At 41.6% G+C, this 23,502-nt stretch overlaps 1 protein-coding gene across 4 annotated transcripts in view; it reads right to left on the reverse strand.

Moving 5' to 3' along the window:
* Positions 1–262: 262 nt before the first annotated feature.
* rbm27 (RNA binding motif protein 27) overlaps positions 263–23,502 on the reverse strand; it is a 33,078-nt gene continuing 9,838 nt past the window's right edge. For 2 of the 4 annotated variants that reach the window (XM_084075072.1, XM_084075071.1), the window contains exons 8-22: positions 22,621–22,818; positions 21,306–21,452; positions 20,521–20,674; positions 20,319–20,402; positions 19,080–19,233; positions 17,523–17,759; positions 16,107–16,238; positions 14,792–14,917; positions 13,518–13,592; positions 12,586–12,756; positions 12,051–12,155; positions 8,169–8,390; positions 6,612–6,695; positions 6,214–6,336; positions 263–3,963 (exon numbers count right to left, since the gene is read on the reverse strand). In XM_084075072.1, coding sequence (XP_083931198.1) covers positions 3,871–3,963; positions 6,214–6,336; positions 6,612–6,695; positions 8,169–8,390; positions 12,051–12,155; positions 12,586–12,756; positions 13,518–13,592; positions 14,792–14,917; positions 16,107–16,238; positions 17,523–17,759; positions 19,080–19,233; positions 20,319–20,402; positions 20,521–20,674; positions 21,306–21,452; positions 22,621–22,818 — 2,105 coding nt within the window. In that variant the 3' untranslated portion in view covers positions 263–3,870. The remainder of the gene's footprint in view (positions 3,964–6,213; positions 6,337–6,611; positions 6,696–8,168; positions 8,391–12,050; positions 12,156–12,585; positions 12,757–13,517; positions 13,593–14,791; positions 14,918–16,106; positions 16,239–17,522; positions 17,760–19,079; positions 19,234–20,318; positions 20,403–20,520; positions 20,675–21,305; positions 21,453–22,620; positions 22,819–23,502) is intronic. The other 2 variants (XM_084075074.1, XM_084075073.1) reach the window with 2 other exon arrangements.

Below are 23,502 nucleotides of genomic sequence, written 5' to 3' on the forward strand. Positions count from 1 at the left end.
ACCACTGAGTGCACCACACTGAAAATGTATTTTGCGTTTATTAAAGAGCTGAGAGAAGGGGTGACCCGTTACTAAACACTCTTATAACAATGATTACCATCAGAATATAGTGATTTAACCTTTTAACAAAAAAATCGTTTTTTTTTTAAACCAAAAAAATATCACAAATACCCTACCTTTAAATCTGGATGTTATGACGTCAACGGGTAGGAAGTAGGAACCAAATAAAGGAGACCACACAAGATTTTAAGGTAATATTGCGGAATGGTTTCTCTTTTTCCCCCACCAATGTTGAGCAATCTTTTTTTTTTTTTTTTTTTTATCTTTTAAATCAGATATTTTAAAAATATAGATGTTTTGATTTTCCAATTCATATGAATCCTTGGTGTTTTTTTTTTTCTTGATCGCCCTCCACACAGCCCATTCCTTCATCTTTATTGGCAAAAGCAGACATGCTAGTAAATTAGAAATCCTTTTTTTTTTTACAAACAGAATAAATCAAGAAAATACATCCACATCCTGCAAATATAAACAGTAACAAATCCAAAACTATTATCCAATAAATGTTTTACATTTTTACAGTTGTGTCGTAGTAGCATACAGTATAGTACAAAAAGATAAGCCAGATCTACACTTCGGAGTACAACGGTGTTGCATCATGCAGATCGACTATTTTCGGTGCGCGACTGCAACACCACCATATGAAGGAGCATTAACTAGGCATTAGGGGGGAGAGAGAGACGGACATCCTTTCTGAAACTTCATTTACACAAGAAGCCTGACAGTAGATAATTCCTTATATAAAGGCTACCGCCAGTGACCTAACCAAACTATTTCAAGCATTTATCAATCAATGCTCTAAAAAAAAAAAAAGTTTTCTAAAAATAGAAAAGGATAGCCGATTCCTGCAAACTGAAAACAGATTATCTTGTGCGCCTTGGAGCTGCTTTTGTAAATCTAAAAATGTGATCTAAAGGTTAACATAATTATAGCTCCACACTGTTTAAAATAAGTTTATTGTTATTGTAGCTCTGGCAGATGGTGTGGTATCTCGCTTAGACCTAATGCATGTTATTTTAAGAGGGCCTTGAAATCTGCCACCTGTAGGTTTCAAAGCAGAGTTAATCAACATTGACAATCATATTACAAACATACAGATGGGAAAAAGTAACCCATGTAAAAGAAAAAACTAAAGCATGCACCCCTGTCATTTCAACTGGGAATTCATTGATGGAGTAAAGTATTACTTAGTAATACAAGGTGATTAGGTCACTGGCGAAGGCCTTGAGATACCAGACTGCATTCTGTGAGATATGTAACACAAACATTAGAGCAAACGGCACATCTCTAGGAGGAACGATGGAGATAAATGCAGGGAAAAAAGAAAAACAAAATTGTATTGTCAGGAAGTTCTACACCTTTACGTAGAACTAAAGGTGAATGGTAGTGTACCACTGTACATTCACAAATGAAATAGAAAGTGCTCTCGAGTTAGCTGTTAACTTCTACCGCCACAACAACATGTGTTTCTCTGAGGCAACGATGACTAGGTTTCCACACAGGCTGAAAACAGGGTCATCTTTTCTACCTATGTACGTGTAGAACAGGAGAAGGTTGGGTTCAATGCCTTGTAGACATAAGCAGTAATATATATCATATTTTGGTATTGTGACTTGGGATAGCCTGGCTACTGGCTCTAGTAGCAGATGATAGGTTGTATAATAACATAATATTGTCAACACAACACTCTCACAAAACAAAACACATCTAGACAGAAAAGTATTAACTTGTCATATGGGTCTACCGCGTTAGAGATTAAGGATTTCTCCCACCCGAGGATTATTAAATACAGTATATGCAAGACAAAATACAAAATATAGCTTTTGTCATGAAAAGGGGCACTTTCTGAAAAGCTTGTCGCTTAGGGCGCCGTCTTGCTAACTTTAATCTACCAACTCTGCAGCACTGTGCGTGAATCACGATGCCCTTTGAGAAACCAATATTCAACTGCTCAGTGAAGTCGTGAATGTTCACAGAAAATGACTGTTGGGTGACGTTACAAAGTACATGGGCTGGTTTAGCACTAAAACCACACTGCTACACGACTCTTTGCCCCCCTGACAAAACCCCACTCACTCAAACCAACTTAGAAATGAAAGACAAAGTAAAAAAAAAAAAAGAAAGTATCAACAGTAATTTCTCTTTCAAACATTTACAAAATTTACAAAAGTAAATCACAAATTCTTGTAAAAATCCAGCCTTGAGCTGATTATGTAAGGCGAGAAGGAAATTATATATTAAAATCAAATGTTCAATATTACATTCAAACACCCGTCTATAGATGTCAGAAATGTTTGACATGGGTGACATGATCCTCGTCCTGACAGGCCTCTTGGACGGCCAGGACATGGACTGGGGAATGGGCTGTGTGCCCAACTGTAGTCCCGGGTTTCCAGAAGGTGGTATACCCAGTTTCCTGTTCCAGCTCATTTTCCCATAGCTTCAATTGATTGGCTCATTTGATTGATTGCTGCCGAGCCAATCAAACAAAGTGATGGGAAAATCAACTGGAACATGAAACGGTATGCCACCCTCGGGAAACCCGGGACTACAGTTATGCACAGAGCCTATTTAAGAACTCAAAAACGGTCACACTAGAAAAATGTGGAACACCCACGTAATTATTTAGGCTAATATGTACAGAAAGTGGCACCAGACGTCAAGTCAGGAAAAACAAAACAAAAACAATCAAGAGGGGATGCCATTTGTAAACATTGTTTGGGGTTTGTCTCTCGAACCTTTGCACCATGACTGCTCTGTACCTGTGCTAAAGTTGTGATGTGTGTATGCCTTTTGCACCAGAAAACGACCCCCACCGTATTCACTGGCTACGCTGTCCTCACTTTGGCTGGGTGGAAGGGACGTGCGCCTGTTTGTAACCAGTCCGTTTACATTATGTAGCTAGCAAGCCCGCTAAGCTGTTCTGTTCACCTGCCAACTCAGATGGCACGCTTGTCAGCGCGCGAGGCCATCGGGTGCTCAGAGCGGGCACTCGCTCGACTGCTCGCACCTGCCTGGTTGTCAAGTGATGCGAAAACCCACAGTGAGGAGGCAGTGGTTTGTGACATTTTCGGGTGCAGAAGACATACATGCAGTTGTGATACAGTGTCAACACCCCATACTGGTACCGTATTCACATGGCAGCCATTTTGCTCAACATGGCTGCCATGTGAATAGGGTGAGATTGCCTGTACTCATTTGCACGTGGGCTGGTAGTAATGTATGTTTGGATGCTTCATGAATGCACACTTTCAGTTCATAAACTCTTAGCACTAGATAGTGGATGATCATACCTCACTACAGCGGTACAGGGACGGCACAGTAACTTTAGGTAGTTGGGTGGGGGGGAGGGGGGGTCCTATTTAAGATCGCTGTCCCCGAGTTAGGGACAAAACTGGGAACGATAGAGGATAGCTTAAATATGTATAAAAATACCTATTCACAGTAGACACAAATGTTGTGCATTACTGATATCATCTGCTTAAACCACACTGAAACTTACAGACATATAGATTTTTGTTTTCTATTTATAAGTACAACTTAACACTTAATAATTCTCAGCAAAAGTGAGACGTTTTAAATATGCCTTCCGTCAAGTCAAGGGATACAAAAAAAAAAAAGCTTTGCCCTCCAGGTTTCTTTACACAAATAACTCAAGTCAAGACATTAGTCATTTTCATTAGAAGCCTCAAGTCTCAAAACACTTGAAAAGGAGTAAAAAGGTGAATTCAAGTCGCAGCAACTCAGGACGAAAAGAAGAGAACCGGCCATCTGTGAGTAGAATAAGGGGTTTGTGGTTTGGCTTTGCCTTCATCGTCTCCATGACCGGCTCTCGTATTCGTCATCTTCATCCTCGTCTTCCTCCTCTTCTTCCTCTTCAGGCAAATAAGAGCTACTCTCCTCCTGTGGGATGGAGAGAAATTAGTACCCAATGGGACCCAGAAACGACCAAAAAACGAATGTATTTCTTATCAGCGCTTGAATGACAAATCTGCTTTTTCAATGTGGGCCTCATTTTCCTAGGTGTTGCCACCATACTGACTAAGGCCCTGTTTATACTCAGTCGCACAATACAAATAGCCTATCTACAAGCTTACAATGCGTTGCTATGTAACGTGTTGTGAGCTTGTAGATCAACTATTTTATGAATACAACTCCGCCAAGTCAGGCATGTGAAGCTCAGGCAAGTTCAGGATGGCAACAGTTACAGTAAGAAGAAAACAGGGCAGATTTATCCTTTAAGGCTGCAATCAAGAACTTTTTGAATAAATAAACATTATTTTAACCAATTTGTACGGTAGAGTATGTTAATACAATATAACTAGCATAACTGCAGTGGTTGGAGGTGGTCTCTCAGCTCTTCTATTGAGAAATGCAGACCCTGTGTTCGGGTACCAACACTGCTGGTTGGCAAGTGGTATTGCCTGGACCTCAAAGTGCAATATCTCCCCTTCTCAAGTGGGCCCCTTCTCGTATTTTGAGCGACACGTTCAATATTACCATACATTTGGTGGGATTTTTACATTGTCTTGATACTTCAGACGTCTGTTTATTCACTCGTTAGGCAACACATCCTCGCACATTTTACCCGCACCGGGTGGTATAGAGGAGTAATGCCGAATCCATAGATTAATGAAAAACAGGAGAAGACACTGATTCTCAGATTTGAAAACACTACAAGGCAAGAATATTGTGAATGGTTCAAGTGTATTGAGAGAAGCATCAGAGATCAAACGTAAAGGAAATCCCACATGCTGCTTTTGCAACGCAATACCATTTATTCACTCTGCTGCTGGTGTTGTGTTGCAGGAGTGTGTGGGCTTTCCGTCATGTTTTTTTTGGGGGGGAGGGGGGAAGACACACTGAACATCATGGATTAAATTGCAAGGCCCCATGGTGCTGCATGTGGATTTCCTGAGCTACATGGTACAACACTTGTGAATGGACTAATGCTCGAGATAATCGTCTATCCCTGGTAGGCACATGTGTGAGGACCCGTGTTCGATTCAGAACCCCCGTCTTGTCTCGCATGTCTCTCCTCTCTCTCTGCCCTTGGTTTTATGTCTCTCTACACAGACCTATATGAAATAAAGAATACAAATGCCCCAAAAACTAACTTTACAACACCGCTCTCCGCTGGCACGTTTTACTGTACTCTCCAAGGCAGCAACATTTTCTTTAGCCGGGCAAATTTTGCATTACCATCTCAAATCTAGTGCCATCTAAGACAATTTGGGGAAAACCACAATATCAAATATTGGGGTCAATTTCTGCCCCCAACCCCCTCTGATTTCAGGGACCTTTTTCTCATTTCTAACATTGCACCAAATCATACGTATATTCAATCTGGCCAGTAGGGCAGCAATCGTCGTAAATTCCTAGCCCAACTTTGAGTCTTAATTCATTGATAATTGTATACTCATGGATTGAAGCAAAATAAAATCTCACGACTGAAATGACTGATTTTTGTTAAGTCCAAGTCCTAATCTGCAATTTTTGAAACAGCGTGAAAGGACCCCCCCCCACACACACACACACACTAGGGCTAGGCAACAGGGCCTAGTATTTTTACACAAATATGTAAAATGATTATGTTTTGGTAGCCATACAGCCGGCCAGTAGAAGAAAATGCATTGGGGTTTTAACCTTTGCTTTTACGAAATATCCGAGATCATTAGGGCTTTCTGGCAGATTGTATTCTATTGCTAGTTTGACCACTTCAAATACTCTTTAATCTTAAAATAACTAATAACCAAAAATAGACTGTCTGTGACACGTTGTAAGCTTGTAGATTTTCTTCTATTTTATGAGTGACACGCTTCCATAGAAGACATGTTGACTTCTATGGAATCCAAATGACTGAAATCGGTCGTGGCAACTGAGAACTTTAATCCATGCTGCATATTATACTAAGACAGCAGCATAGTAAAACCTTGTTCCGAAATGTTTTAACCTCTTTCAAACTGGCATCCCTATTTTGGGGCATTGTGATTGTGATTATATGTCATTCAGAACTAGTGAAAATAACTGATCCACAAGCTCAAAACGTATCACATCATGATGCGTTGTGAGCGTGTAGATCAGCCATTTTCACTATTTGTCATACGCAATAATATAAGGCTTAAGTGGTGAAAGTGATGAAGAGTGTCGTACCGTGTTGTCTTCCTCCTTCGCACCCTCTTCTTCCTCTGGCTCAGTTGAGACGGATGGTGTCTTGGGCTTGTACCAGGATATCTGCAACACGCGACCTTTGAACTTGGCCCCTTGGTTTGCTGCCTAAAGAAGCAAGAAGTGTGTGAGATTAGGCTGTGGCTGAAAACAATGGGAAATATTGAACAGCATAAAATCTATTGGACTATCTGATCTGATAATCTGTGCCCACCAAGCTTGTTTGCTGATGTATGCAACAGTACATTCAAATGTAAATGGAAACAGTTTTTGGCCAAATATGTTTATACAAGCAAGCCAACAAATTACAATTCTTAGAACGTATTTGCTGTAAAGAGAGATTATGTGAGAGAGGGAGTGATGTTCCATTCTGTGAGACTTACATTCTCTGCTTCGCTTCGTGTCTTAAAGGTCATCACCACAGTGGTGGCGTCCTGGTCACGCAGATCCTCGATCTCGCCAAATTTCTGGGACAAAAAAAACAAACGATGAACGAGGCGTAACGTGCTTAAATTTTATGCTCAAAGGACCATGAGGGTCCCTTGAGGGGGTTTAAAATAAGACACTTACAGGTCTGTAACACTCTTGAGAGTGTACAAATTGAGTGTACACTCTCAAGAGTTATGGAGGTCCTTGAAATGTAAACGTTTGAGAACCACTGCACTAATCCTATCATAAAATAAAGGAACCTCTGTCAGTCCGCCCGTCCGATCCGCATCTTTCTCCTCAATGGGTCGAGCAATTGATCTGAACTTGCACAGGGGCATTGACCAATAGCATGTGAAGACGGCCACAAACCTTCCCCAAATTTAAGCTCTTTATTAGCGTTTTTGTGAATTCTGCTGTGTTTGGTAGTTACAGCGCATGTGTGGCTACGGCCTCTTGTCACGGTTAATTGTCACGCCGTTAATTATACAGTGGCCCGATTGTGAAAATGCTGTTATTAGGCTATTTTATAATGTAAGCCTATTATTAATGTTATTATCTGGATAAAGTAACACAACATTGCATGATCGCAATACGTAGTTTACAATCATTACACCTATCATAATGGTTTAATTCCTGACAGCCTGCTGAAACCCGGGAGGGGAGCGCTTTGGATATCATGTCCATAGCGCACACACACAGGGCATTTATTCACAAGCGCAATGTTCGAATGACCGTCGTGTTATTTGCACAAATAGCTTAGCTCAAACAATGGCTTACGACTCAACATCAGGTAAAAAAAAAAAAAAAAAAAATGAAATCACCCCCGGGTTTCATGCTCCTTAACACATTCCATGCCAGAGTTTAATATCATAATGTACTCACCACTGCCAGCGGTTTATTGTCGTCTTTTTTTGTTTTTTTCACCTCGCCACAGACCTCGCTAAATACCTTATGATCGCGTGTTCAACTGTTTGTAGACACACAGGCTAGCTGTGTGAGTGGCCCAGAGAAGAAATTTTCAAATCGGCGACATTCCATTTTGCAGTAGTCGCAGTTTCTAAAAAAGCGTTTTAAACAGCGTTCAGCGCGGAGAAAAACAACACCGAGATAATTGCGATTTAGCGGAAGCTTTAGAGCGGCGGCAGATGGGAACGAAAATCTTCGATTGACATTAATTTCCGTTTCCGGGTGTGCTACAATGAAATGTGTCACTGCGAGAGAGTGCTACAATGAAATGTGTCACTGCGAGAGAGTGCTACAATGAAATGTGTCACTGCGAGAGAGTGCTACAATGAAATGTGTCACTGCGAAAAAAAGAAGGAAAAAAAAGACCACTTCGCGTAGATCTAAGCGACTGGCACGCTGCGCTGTTATTTAGGTTCACATACAGTAGATCTACGCGATTGGCACGCGATGGGTTAAAGTACTGACTAACTCTTTTTTTGATGACAGGTATTGGCGCTCTTGAACGCTTTTGTGAATGTACAGTAAAGGTCATTTCCTGTACTTACCACAAAGTGCGGCATCAATTCCTCTTTCTCTTCTTGGGTGACCCCCAGGATGGCCAGGGCCCGGGTTCGGTGGTCCACCGACATGCGGTTCCCACCCCGGGACATCGTGTCCCTGCTCCGTCCCCTGCTGTGGCCCATGTGCACAGAACCGGGATCCAAGGCCATCCTCCCTCTGCCCCGTCCCCGACCCCCAGGAGGTCGGATCAGACCCAGCCACGTCGCCTGGAAGAGGAAGTTAAAAAGTCATCAAAGTCCACTTGTGGAACGAGTCCCGGAGAAATGCTGTCCTTCATTGATAAATGAAGACATGAATTGACTTGTTCATTTAGGTTTTAGATTCACTTGCTTCACACATGCTTCATTCTTGCACAAAAGCATGAAAGCATCCGCATATTTGCGCACGTGTGCGCACGTGCGCACACACACACACACACACACACACACACACACACACACACACACACACACACACACACACACACACACACACACACACACACACACACACACACACACACACACACACACACACACACACACACACACACACTTTGAGACAGATGTGTTAAACTATGCACCAGCCAGCCGGCATTGTCTTTGAACTGACAGTGTTGTTTTCGCCTCACTGGCAATGAGCTAAATAAACATGAACCCATATTCATAAAATGGAATCTGAGCTTTAGATAATGGTGTGTTGGCCAGTGTGGTAGCAATGGTCATCACAATCAATTTATCACACTATAGTGGCTTGTCAGTGTCGGTTAAAATGCTCTCCACAGTTCGACAGATCCTTCTCTCCGGTGTCTCGTCAATGCCAACTCCCTCTCAGCTTTCCTGCTACACTGTCTCTCTCTCAACTTTCCTGCCGTCTGCCACTCATACACGGTGTCCCTCTCAGCTTTTCTACAGTGTCTCTCGCAAACTTTCTTCCTCTCAGATTCCCTACGGTCTGTCTTTTCTACACCGTCTCCCTCTCAGCTTCCCTGTCTATCTCTCCGACATTGTCTCCCTCAGCTTCAGGGAGACGGTGCTATCTCAATAATCTCAATAAAGAAAAAATACTAGTCCCCACTCTTCTTAAAAAAGACCAAGGGGACTAGGTGCGCACGTGAAGCTGAATTACTGTATTCACCCAAGCACAATTGTATCACCTAGAACGTTGATCCAGTCATCTAAAGATAAGTAATCAAATTATTATTATTTCTCTTTTTTACAGCAAAATGAAAATACGTATTTGGCACATGGTAAAGTCTAAATATACCCAACACTTCCTCTCTCCTTCCCTTACCTTCTTTACAAATGGCTGTCACTCCTCCATTTTTAAAGTGACATCTTCCATCATGCCAGAACCTCACAGCCTCTCCCTCCCATCCATTTTATCCCTTCCTCACCCACTCTCTCCCCGCACACTAATTGTAACCCCCCCCTCGAGTCCCGGCATGAAGAGTGGCGGCTCAAACTTTAATGAGGCGTGCCTCTATCGAGTCTGGCAAGCGGTATCTTTATTTGGTTCCTTAGCTGACAATCCTCTGGGCTTCCTTAAGTGGCTGCAGTTTAATGTGCAGAATGAGGCTAGGGTTGGATGGGGTGGGGGCATGCATATTTAACAATGGGGCTAATTTAAACCCCGCAGGGCAGGAAGAGTGAGGGCGGTGGCACTCATGCCAGATGGGGATTTGCGAACACAAGCCATGTTCTTGGCGTGTGTGCGTGTCTTGCTTTGAGTGTGAGAGTTCACGGTCATGGTGTTTGCCTTAGAAGGAGCTTTGGTCTGGGCACTACTCCCATCGTTTTTGTACCATATACACATGTAATATATCAAATCACCCAGCTTCATCTTTAATAGATTTGAGATATTTAACTTTTAATCATGTTACTGTGTATTGCAAATTGTCAGTAGGTAGAGTGGAGCCAGTTACACGACAACAAATTACATGGACTTTTCACGTCAAAACGTTGAGCTTTTCACATGGTCACTACCTGTAATTATCCCAGTGAATGTGATTTATATCTTTTGACTCATGAAGTCAACACATACACATTCATGGCACTGAACTCACGCCTGAAGCAATCAGTTTTCAGTGTTTGAAAATATACACGCATAGTGAATTATTATTAATAAGTTCAGACTCAGACCTCACAGATGGTGTATGTGTTGATTCTTCAGTAGATTTTTGTTTTGTCGGGTAAGGTTACAATATGATCAACACATTGATAGTGAGTTTAATGCATTCTTTTGGAGTAAAATGTGTCTTAGACATGCAACGTGTAGCCAACGACATCACCGTTTTGCATCTGAAATTGTAAGAAGTGATAGCGTAACTAACTGAAAGGGAGAATTCTATCTGTATTATGCACAGACATGTGTCAATGCTGTGGGTCCTTCTAGTATGTTGTTAAAAGACAAGTGGACCACGATAGAAATAAGCTCTCAAGATTTTGTTTTACCCTTTTAAGAGATAAGTACATATACGGTATACTAGTTAATGTATATGCATTTTTGTTCATAAAAATGACAATCAATCGACTGAGATGAGGGATAGTTTGGGTTAGGGTCTGCCTTCCGTCCGTCTCCACTGCTAGCATCCTCTGGATAATCTGACTGCTACAAGATTTCTGGAAGCAATTGCTTACAGCCCAAAGCTAGAAGTCATCTACTGATGTGATAGTATAGCATTACTTGCTCAGATTACGAATAAGTCTGTCTTCCTCTCAGAGTGTGTGTGTGTGTGTGTGGGCACATTTGGGTGACTTCTCCACTGCCAGTCTGTAATGGTCTTAACAGGCTTGATGCTTTATGTATGTGTGTTTGGGGTCCAAGAGAATGAGAGGGTGGGCTTCATTCCATGTAGAACACTACACATGAGATTCTGTTAATCACTTAAGTGTTTGAAAGTCATATGGGTTACTGAAAACTAAACCATGCACACCTGGACCTCCATTCAGGATCAAACTCAATTGTTACTTTCTTTGGCTTGTGGCTAATGAAAAACAGAACCCTTATAACCTACTTTTTGACCAAGTGGAAAGGTCAAGAAAAAGTCAAGTAAACCAGCAGCATTTTCTTGCACTGACAGCGACACACACACACACACACACACACACACACACACACCTCATCATTTGTCTCATTAGCTACAGAACATTGCCACAGTGTGCACGTTACGAACAGCCAAATGCAGAGTCTCCATGACGAAGGTAAAGGACAGCCAGCCAGCCCACATGCAAGCGATGCTACGGAACAGTGTCAACCAAAGATGCACTTTTTTTTTTTTTTAAAGCAAAATACCTCAAAGTGTTGATGGGTTGGTTTAAAAAACAACAATGGTTAGATATTTAGCCAAATAGTGGATCATACCAGTAATTCTGATTTTCCACACTAGGTACACACACATGTGATCTAGCTGAGTGGAACATGAAGGAAACACTGTTGTTTTCTGGTTGTGTCTAGGTCCTGCATTCATTACATATCGACTCTAACACCACACAGCGAAGCCTATCAGGTAAGGTTTGTCAGATAAATGTCATACAAAATCGTTTTTTGTATCCATTTTATGCCCTCTTTTGCCAGCTTCAAATCCAAAATGCCACACTGCATTTTTTTAGTTTTCTGACATTAAGTACAATGTCAGCTTTTCAGTGCACTGGTGTTTGTTTACCAATGTAAACATGTGCCAGTCGCACGTCTAGTATTGTGCCACTTGCAAACACAACGACAACAACAGAAATCACCAATTCTCCACCAATGGGGGAATGACAACAACTTCCATTTGGTCGGCACTGTGCGTTTCCCTCTCCATGTGGTAACAAAATATTGCTTTCTGAGGTTTTGCATCAGATTTAGAAATTGCAGTATGGCATCAACACTGGCGTGTACCCTACCTCCACCTGCAGCTGTCCTAGTTTCCTTCTCAGGTCTGTGGTGTCCTCTCCAGAGCTCATCTTCTTATGGAAGTCCAACTCAGCATCCAACAGCTCCTTCTGGGCCTGGATTAACATTATGTAATAGAATGGGACACGTGGAATGATGAATTTGGCTAAAGCTGGGCACTTCGCAAGGTTTGTTCGTCATCCACTTACTTAGATATACTTTGTGTCACACCCATGACCACTTAAACCCTATATACCGTACTTCCTTGACCGGTGTACCCTAGGGCTCTATACTTGGGTCTCCTCCTTTTTTCCCCTCTACACCAAATCCCTTCACCCGAAGATATCTGATCTACAAGCTCACAATGCGTGCAAGCTTGTAGATCGGTTCTGAAACTCGGTTCTGAAACCAGAACCAACATTGAGGAACCGGAATCGGTTAAGGGGTAATCGCTAAGGAACCAGAATCGCTACAATCCGAAAGGATCCCAACCCTAGTCAAAGCTCGTGTGTGGGTGTGCGCGGTGAGGGGAGTCAGGGGACTCACGTCTGTCTTGGTCTTGGGCTGGCTGCTGGCGGCCTGGGACCCATGGGAGGCCGGGTTCATCTCGTTCTGCAGCTGGGAGATCTTCTCCGTCAGCTCCTTGAGGGTTTTCATGATGTTGGCTCGGTCTTCTGGCTTCATCCCCCTGTTCTTCTCCAGGCGGTTTATCAGCGCCTACGGGGAAAAGGAGGAGCAATCAAAAATAGTGGTGCAAGAGTTGACCGAACAAATCGATTTAATCCATTATAAACAAATATTCAATGATAACAATGCCTCACAAGGCTGATTCTTTTATTTAAATTTGAACCTTACTTTTTATAGTCAAACCTTCTTTTATTTTTTTATATTCAAATATGGAATATTTGTTGGCAGCTCTAGTGTAAGCTGGCGGCAGCCATTATCCATGTTGCTTCCGTTTTTGTTGGGAACGGAATTATTATTTTGCCCTGGGTTACAATGGTGCAAACTACAGAAATGTTGCCTTATAGCTGTGACTCAGGAAATTAAGAAACGTATGCAACAGAGGTGCTGTGATGTGGCGTTTAGTGCAGCATCTAGTGGCTGAATGTTGTCTACAGTATACCACTTTTAACCCATTAAGACCTGAGGCCGATTCTACAAATGTCTTCTAAATCCTAACAGTTTTCTGAAACACTTATGTTGCTAAATTGTGGTTCTGAAACTTTTTGATGTCAAGGAACCCCAAAATTATATGCATTTGGCCACGGACCCCCCATCTCAAAATATTTAGTGCCATGGACCCCCAGAAGCAAAGATTAGAGTTACAAATGTTCGCTTTAAAAATATATGATTGATTATATTGAAATTGAAATGAATGATTTGCAAAAATGTTCATCTCTATGTCGTATCTGCTATTTTTGAATAGCCAAAGTATAAAATAATGGTTAAAGTGGTTAAAAAAACGTTTGTCTCACCTTCTGACACTCAATCTGGGTCTCCAACATCTCCTGTTTCTTCTTCCTCATGTCCTGCTGTAGCTTCATCGCCTCCTGGACAAAATAAAACACAGACATTTACTGATGTGGGCCGGAACGTTTGGTGGAGCTCCTTTTTTCCCCTCATCACCAAAGCTCTTCAGAGAAAATAGCCATCCTAACAAGCTCACAACGCATCACAAGCTTGTAGATCAGCAATATGTGCATTATGTCCTCCTACTTTTGATGAATTTTGGATGGAAGCGGAACCGGTTTATCACACTGTCAGAGCCGGTATGTGGACTTAATGTCTGCTATTCAATTACAATACTGTTGGTTCTAAAAGAAAAACGTAATTTCAAGGACCACCATAACTCTGAGACTGTTCATTTGGAACCAAATGGAGCCGTAAGGTTCCATTTGTACCCTCTAAAGGAATTGCTAAGGAGTCGGGCCATTAACAGGGAATCATTAATGAACCAGAATCGTTACAATCCTAAAAGGATCTCAACCCTAAACATGAGTGGACATTTTTACCATGGGTTGTCAAATCCAAACAATCACTAATACTTCATTTTCAACGCCATAAAAACATACTGTAGCTATGAAGCACAATAACTAGAGACTGGACTATATTAAGAGTGAGACATTAATGATTATAATAATTAATTGACGGCCTAGTGAGCATTCACACATAACAAGCTAGTAGTAGCATCTGCTTCGTTTTTACTGCTGGGTGCCCGCATGTTTTAGCAGACACTCTGATCCAGAGTGATAAAGTGCAAGACCAGTTTAACCCATTGAGACCTGAAGCCGATTCTACATGTCTCCTAAATCTCAACAGTTTTCTGAAAAACGTATGTTTCTATATCAGTGGTGCTCAATCTTTTTCATGTCAAGGACCCCCAAAATTATATGTATTTGGCCGCGGACCCCCATCAAAATATGTTGTTCCAGGGACCCCCAGAAGCAAAGATTTGAGTTTAAAATGTTCGCTTTAAAAATATATATATATTCAAAGATTTGCACACATTTTTTAAAAAAAGCTACAAGCTCGTAGCGCGGCACTCGGTGCCGCGCTATGAGCTTGTATATCTGCTATTTTTGAATAGCCTTAAGTGTAAAATAATGCTTTTTAGCTCAAATCTAAAAATGACACAGTTCCAGGTCTTAATGGGTTAACACCAGCCTGAAGACCACTGACTCTGCCATGCATTTCAGATGGATCCTTTTCATAATCTAGCAGAATGCTTGGAGGTGACCCATGAACGTGCCTGTTTTTTCCTCAGGGCCTCCTGTGCTTCCAGTGCTTTGCCCGTCTTCCCGAGGCTCTTGGAGGACTTGTGGGCCATGGACGCGTAGGGGCCCTTTTGGGTGGCCGTCAGCGCTGATGTGGACACCTAGGACACAAACGTGATGAGAACAACATTTTTGGAGCAATGTCTAGGACTGCAGACAAAGATGCCAATGTAATGGCAGGCGACGGTCACGTAAAACCAACATCCTCGGAAGGAAGCAAGCAAATGCTTGCTTCCGCCTAGTTGACTACAATACTAATTTGAATTACTACAATAATATGTATGCAATACTGTATTGTATGTACGATTGAATTTGTGTTAAAGGTAGGGTAAGTGATTTGCGTTGGTTAAAATAATTGTTAAATAGCTCTATATTCTGATAGTACTCATTGCTATAGAGTGTTTGTTCAGTATTAGGAGTCTCCTTGTCTCTCCAGCTCTTTATTAAACAGAAAATGCATTTTCGTTTCAGTTTCATTTCCAATTTTATCCAACCAGGACAGAGAACTCAATCAGGATACAGATTAAACAAGTGGAATTGGAAGTGATGACACTAAGAAATTAGCATGCAAAATTGGAACTGGAACACTATACAAATTACGCTTAAAAATGGGTACTTTCTCCTGATTGGCTGAGATTTTGACACCTACCGAAAAATTTATTTTCTGTTCATTAAAGAGCTGGAGAGACAGGGAGACTCCTGTTACTGAACAAACACTCTATAGCAATGATTACTATCAGAATACAGTATTTTAACCTTTTAACAAAATACTTTTTGTTTTAACCAAAAAATATCACTTACCTTACCTTTAATCAAAAACTTTAATGAAGACTTTAATGAAAATTTAAAAAAGATTAAGATAAAAAAATATATACAACAGGGTGGCGTTAATCCACCCTGTTGTATATATGTATATATATAGTTAGTAAATCGTTAAAATCCTAAAATATTCTAACCCCATACGGGTTAAAGCGGCCATTCCGTGCGATTTCGAACATGGGTCTCTCGTGCGAGGGCGGACATTTCTACAGAACGCCGGCTTTGGGCAGGGGATATATTGCACTTTGAGCTTCAGGCAATACCTCTCTCAATCAGTAGATGACCACTGCACAACCTCCAACCACTGCAAATATTATGCATTAACCTACTCTACCATACAGATTGGTTAAAATAACATTTTATTCACAAAAAAAAAAGTGGGGGATTGCAGCTATACAACAACACATGTTGTTTGACCTAGGACAGGATCTCAGTCCAATGACATTGTGCAGGAAGGAGAGCGAGTCATACCGCGGCAGGGTCCGTGCTGGGGTGCAAGCCGTCCAGCTTGCTTGCTGCCGCGGCCCCCGTCGTTCCTACTAGCCGGTGCTTGGGAATGGTTTTGTTCAACACATAAGCTGCCGGGTTGTGTTGCTTGATCCCCTGTAGAGAGAATAAACAAAAAGGTGTTCATGGTGCGGGAAATGCATTGAGGATGAGACAATGAGGAAATGACTAGCCTTTTGCTCCCTGCAGCCAAAAGGAGTTACGATGGAAAATAAAGTAGGTCAAACTGTCTAATGTGGTATGATAGCTTGGCATTTCATACAGCAAAACTGTGCCACATCAGATTTGGCTTCGAATATAAGATAAAAAGTTAAAAATGAAAAAATAAAAATTCACACATTGAGTGACAATAACGGCCCTGGCCGTTTTTCATAATCCAACCATTGAGTGCCAAAAAACGGCTATGGCCGTCTTTGAAAAAAATATATTTAAAAAAATATATATATATTTTTTTTTTTCCAAAAAAAATCCTTCACAGCACCAGGAGATTTAGACTTTTTCGAAGATTTAGACTCCCATCCACTTCCTGGTTAACTTATTACTTTAAAACCCTGTATCTCGCTCCTGTGTACTTTTTTTTTTACCATGTATTTTTGACTATTTTCAACTGGCTGCAACTATGGAACGGATTATCGAATGTTTTTAGAGACCCCCATGTGTGTAATGAGGGGATCACCGTGAGGACGGTGATCACGGAAAATATTTTGTGACTACTTGAAAAAGGTACACAAATTGTTAAAAACGCTGGCACTGGCTGTATGCTGTTAACACATTGGGTGCCAGGTTTTTTTAAAAACAGAGTACACTGAGTGCCAGGACTTTTTAACCATTTTTTAGGAGCCGAGATACAGGATTTTGAAGTCATAAGTTAACCAAAAAATATTTTTTTTCAAAAAACGTATATATACGGTTTTGGCACTCCGTGTAAGTATTGCAAAAAACGTATATATACGGTTTTGGCACCCAATGTGTTAAAAACCCTCTGGCACTCAATGTGTTAAGAAACTGATTGGTCCAATAGATTGTGACAGACACACACAGCCACAGCCCCTCAGGGGCAATATTTTTTCACATGGTTTCATAACGAGACACCGGAACCGAAATATTTGCACTTGGCAAATGTCAGGTGCTCATCATGTCCCAGCTAATTTACTTTTAAAATCATGTGTAAGTCCAAATGAAATTCATCGATGAAATAGTATTTATTCTTTCATCGCAGCGGCCGAACGTTTTCCTAATCGCTTTCAACTTGGTGTCCCTATTTTGGGTGTCATTATGTATTAAGTGAAAGGCCAAAATGGATAGTCTATTTTCGCAGAAAACAACATTGTGCAACAAAGTATAAAATAGGGCTTATGTGGTTATGCTCCCTGTATTAACCTTATGCAAAGTGCTGTGCTGTGGTCCCAGGCTGGGGCCCGGCACGCCTCCCTGAGTCACTCCAGAACTCTGCTCCTGCTGCTGGGGCGCCGTGTTGATGGCCCCGGCCTCGCGGTGCCAGTAGACGCGGATGAAGCGGTTGTTAAGGACGGCCTCGGTGCTGGAGATGGCCCGTTTGGCTTCTTCGTTGGCCGTGTACTGGATCAGCGCCGCCTCTGGGTCTCCACCAAACACCACCTACAGGGAGACAGTGTTTGGATTCGCATGACATACAAAACACATTTCTCCACAGAACTGGACATTTCCAGGGATGTAGCACTTGAGTCTACATCAGGGGTCATCAATGTGTCCGTGGCAAGACATGGCCTTGGCTGTGCCAAATGTTAGATTTTGTTGTTACACACCATTATATTTTGATCATATCACCCAATTACTGAATGTCGTTCTCCAGGTTTTCTTCAGATTATGTATGAAACTGATTTACTATGACACTATGTATTGTATGGCACATTAGCTAATGAGTCCACTGGTGCAGTGGTTCTTAAACATTTTATTTTCAAGGACCCACATAACTCTGAGTGTGTACAAATGGAACCAAATGGACCCGTAGGGTTCATTTGGTTCCATTTGTACACACTCAGAGTTACAGACCTGTAATGGTCATTTAGGGCTAGCTCTTTATGTGTTTGTCTATATTGTATGTCCATGGCAACAATAGAATTTTGTCAAAAATGTCCACCACAAGCCAGCATGGCAATGACCCCCCGTAATTTCTATGGATTGTCCAATCCATACATTCTGTGGATGTATGGATTGTTCTGGGGGAACCCTGCTGAACCATGTGAAAGGTGGGTGTGAAATCTGTCTGAAGACCCGATTTGCATGTTATATTTGCTCTTCACGTTAAAAAGAAAAACAGCTTGCATATCCACTATAAAAATCCAGGCTCATCAAGTGTGGTCTTCATTAGAATGATGAAGAAGACCCTATTTTGGTCGAACCGTATGTTAAATGAAACTCCCAACTGACTGGGAGAAAGTCACTTTTCAGAGAGCGGATTTCTTATTTCTTTATTCCCTCTTCCCGTCCCACGTAAATACAACTTTACCCAACGCTATTCTAGACATGGGTTTTAACCCATTAAGACCTGGAACTGTGTCATTTTTAGATTTGAGCTAAAAAGCATTATTTTACACTTTGGGCTATTCAAAAATAGCAGATTTACAAGCTCATAGCACGGCATGAGCTTGTAGATCTGCTATTTTAGAAAAATAGTAAAAATGTGTGCAAATCTTCGAATATATATATATTTTAAAGCGAACATTTTTTACTCAAATCTTTGCTTCTGGGGGGTCCCTGGAACAACATATTTTGATGGGGGTCCGCGGCCATGAAAAAGATTGAGCACCACTGATATAGAAACATACGTTTTTCAGAAAACTGTTGAGATTTAGGAGACATGTAGAATCGGCTTCAGGTCTCAATGGGTTAACTGCTCCAATGGTGTAAACCTCCAGCTCCAAGTCAAGGTATTGTGCATGGTTTCACTGACGTTACCTGGATGTTGACGATGGTGCCGAACTTGCTGAAGTGCTCGTTGAGCTTGGTGATGTTGTTGAGCTCTCTGGGAATCTTGCGCACCTCCAACTTAGTGTTGACGTAGTGGTTCCTCTTAGGGAAGCTGCCCTTGTGTTGGTTGTTGAAGTTAGGCCTAAAACAGAGAGAGAGAGAGAGAGAGAGAGAGAGAAAAGCGTTAGCGTACAGATATCTTTTGGTTTGCTGGCAGACAATTTAGAAAGAAAATGCCAGGAAAAGATGAAGCCTGTATCATGTCGATCATCGCCATGTTACTAGAAAGTTACTAGAAATTGCAATCAGTGGTATGGGATCTAGATCTGTGGCTAAGACATAGCCTCTTAGAGGTAAGGCCGGCAGAGTTTTGAATATTCCTTATTTAGACCTGAAGCCGAGTCTACAAATGTCTTCTAAACAGTTTTCTGAAAAACGTATGTTGCTATATCAGATTCAGTGGTGCTTTTTCATGACCAACCAAAATTAAATGTATTTGGCGGCGGACCCCCCACATAAAAAATATTTTGTTTCAGGGTCCCCCATAAGTGAAGATTTGAGTAAAAAAGAGCTTTAAAAAATATATTCAAAGATTTGCACAAATGTTAACGATTTTTTTACTTCATGCCGCACTATGAGCTTGTATATCTGCCATTTTTGAATAGCCAGCCAATGTGCTATATATATAGCTAAAATCTAAAATGACAAAGATGCTTTCCAGGTTTTAATGGGTTAAAACACCACGTGGGTTCGATCCAGTTGAACCTATCGATTTTCGAATGTACAGTATATTACTTTTGAATATAAAATATTGTATGTCGTAAAACTTCAAACACAGCTAAAGCCTCTTTCTTTCTTTATATGTGCTGGCCGCGGTTGGTGCTGAGAAGCGCGCTCTCTTGCGAGATCAAATGAATGATTCATACTTATTTTATTTTACAGCCTCATTTTAATAATTGTATGCCAAGGATGTCCTATGAGCGATCGATAGTCAGGGCGAAAGCCTGGATGAACGCCTACGTTCCAGACTCACCCGAGGGGTTCTCCCAACATTGAGCAGACTGCCCCGATAACTAGGACAAGAACAAAGGGGGAGAGGTGTTCCTATGAACGACAGATGTTTTTCCCCAGGCCGATGCCATCACCACACCGTGCACAGATTCAGGTTATGATTATAAGGAGCACTTTACCCATTTTCAACCGTATATTCATACAATTGGTCCTCACCAATGCTCATTATAAGATGGTCTACTCGCTCTGTGTGTCAGAGGTGGGCTGTGGGCAGCTCTCTCTTCCTGGAAAGTTTGCGTGCTGAAATAGAAGCCATTGTTCTTCCGTCAATTGGGGGTCTGCAATGTTGTTTGAAATGAACCACTGAACACAAATGTACTATTAATAAGCACCACCCTGTATCGTGGTGAATCCTTACTTGTCCATCCAGGTTTTTTTAACGGGCGGAGCCTCATTTATAACGGCTCCCATGGGTCTTTTCCTGTTGTCCTGCTCGGCGCTGAAGCGTGACGTGTTGCTGATGGCAGTGCTGGCGGCGACCGCAGGTTCTGTCTGTATCACTATGTTGGCAGCTAGATAATAAACACACACAAAAATCACAAGGACACGATTACAACGTTATGGTTTTATCTACTAGTTTCAAAATAAATTCCTAATCTGAATTAGGCAATGATATTTACAAATTAAACTAGTCTTTTCTGCCCTAAAAATCTAGACATCTGACATTTGTGTACTACCATTTTAACCACTTAAACTATGTATACAGTTGACCAGAGTCCCTCAGGGGTGCATATTTGGTTCCCTGCTTATTCCCCTCCACATCAAATCTCTTTGCCGAAAATAGCCGATAGATCGACTACTTTCACCGAATGGTCGCCTATTATGAAACCCCCATCCTGACAAGCACTTGGAATTGCAGGAGTTGAGGCATTACATTTTGTTTAACTCGGGTTCCACAGATAAATGTTTGACTCTTTCTTATATGACAATTTGGCCAATGTTTGAGCAGTTTTTATAGTATAGTTTAAAATTGCATTTGATTTTAGGTTTTAAACAGGTCTTAAAAGTCCTTCAATTGTCACTTCACTGTCATCTAGGGGGACCCCCCTGGGGGTCCCGACCCACAGGTTGAGAACCACTGTTCTAGGCTAGGCTGTTTGAAATAAAATGCTATGCGTGTTATCAGGCTTTTATAATGACTACCTCTGGAGCTCTGTCCATCTCCTGAGGTGAGGCCAATGAGGTTGGAGCGCTGGGTCTGGACCCGAGGGATGAACTGACGGTACTGGTTACGACTCGCTCCAGTCAGACCTGGAGACTCTGGGTTGTAACCCTCTGGGTCGTAGTTATCTAATGGAGAGAGAGACAAGCAGACACGCGCACACACACACACACAGATTTTACTAGATTGACATTTTTCTTTAAAACACACAGTATACAGTATATACACTTAGTATATAGAAATGGATATGCATTATACATACATACTGTACAACTACTACAATTCTTTTTAGGAATTAAGACACAATGCTAGGATACAATGCAGAAAATTATGAAGCAGCATAAAGAAATAAGCAAACACCTCTGTTTGCAAATAGGACAAACTTGAGCCACTGTATGTTCAGAGTGGTAGCCTATCCATTCTGGATAGGCCAAACATCACAACTTAGGAACCACATTCCTAGGTGGCATTTCAAACCACCAAAGAATGTGCTTTGAAATTCCATTCAAATCTGATTTCAAAAGATGTGTCTCGGTCTGGACACTTGGACGCTGACGCCCGATTCATAATTCGTCTAACGATGTTGCTTGCTGAAATAAATAGCCTAACGAGCTTCTTTATCTGACATTTTCAGCGATTTATGTATTCAGCGTCTGAATACATAATCTGATTACTTGCAAATAATAATGGACAGTTGAAATACCATATTGGAGACACAAATAAAGATTTGCCTACAGTCTGACAAAAGCCCTCAATATATCTCATACTAGTGTTTCTTTTCATCTGCGACATGTCTTAACCCATTAAGACCTGGATCTGTGTCATTTTTAGATTTGAGCTAAAAAGCATTATTTTACACTTTGGGCTATTCAAAAATAGCAGATCAACAAGCTCATAGCGAGTGCCGCGCTACGAGCTTGTAGATCTGCTATTTTTGAAAAATCGTGAAAATGTGTGCAAATCTTTGAATATATATATTTTTAAAGCGAACATTTTCAACTCAAATCGTTGCTTCTGGGGAAATTCATAACATTTTTTTGCTAAAATCGAGTTAACTCGATCTAGGCAATCAATGTGTTAATGGGTTAAGCATTGCAGCTTTAAATATTCTCGGGCCAAAAGCTACAATTGCAAGCTGAAATGGCCAAAGCATGCGTGTACTTCTTACAAGAACACTCCTGTCACAAAAAAAAAAAAAGTACTTCAGGGAAGGAAAAAAAAGACATAAATGACAGAAATGAGGGCAAGTGCCCCCCCCAAAGACACAATCTGAAGAGGAAAAGCATCGCTGCTTACATTCAGACTGGACATATTGGGGACGTAGCAGAGACACAGATGACGAGGAGGACAGAGGAGGAGGAGGAGGCGGAGGAGGAAGAGGAGGAGGAAGAGTAGGCGGCAGCCCCACACCAGGCGGTCCGATGGGAGCGGCGGCCGTGATCGCCGACTGGTGGGTGGGGGTTTCTATCCCACCGGTGGCTATCAGTGGGGGCCCTGAAGGAGACACAAGGGCCCTTAACTGATGCCTTAACACATTGAGTGCCAGTCGCGTAGATCTACGCGAACCTATTTAAAGCCGCCACGTGCCAGTCGCGTAGATCTACGCCAACGGGTGCTTTTTCTCGAAAAAAAGTTCACATTGCACTTTTTTCAATTTTCGACACGGCACATTTCATTGTAACGCCACCGGAAACGGAATTATTCGGGATCCGGTTTTGCCGATCCCGTCGGCCTCCGTTCTAATGATGAAACTGAAACTCCATTTTCTCTTTGTAGTTTTTCTCCTCGCTGATCACTGTTTAACATAAACCGTTCTAACTACAACATGGAGGCACCGTTTGACACGTGGTCTTCACTGGTAGATGCAGGGAGATCTCCGCGAACAAAACAAACAGTTTAGAGCTCAATCTTAAGGATTTTAACAAGGTCTATGGCGACGTGAAAAAAACAACAATAAAACGTTGCCACTGGTGAGTACATTATGAAATTAACCTCTGGCATGGAATGTGTTAACGTTAAGAGTGATTTAGACGTAGTTGCGTGCTGGTGTTACGAAGAAATAAATTGCAGATTTATGAGCTCACAAAGCATCGCATAGCAAAATACAACTTATGAATCAGTTCAGACCTCACAGATGCGCAACAGACGGTAAAACAAACTAGTGATTCTTCTGCTTTT

This window comes from Gymnoscopelus microlampas (genome assembly GCF_963454915.1).
Source record: "Gymnoscopelus microlampas genome assembly, chromosome: 12".
NCBI classification, from domain to species: domain Eukaryota; kingdom Metazoa; phylum Chordata; class Actinopteri; order Myctophiformes; family Myctophidae; genus Gymnoscopelus; species Gymnoscopelus microlampas.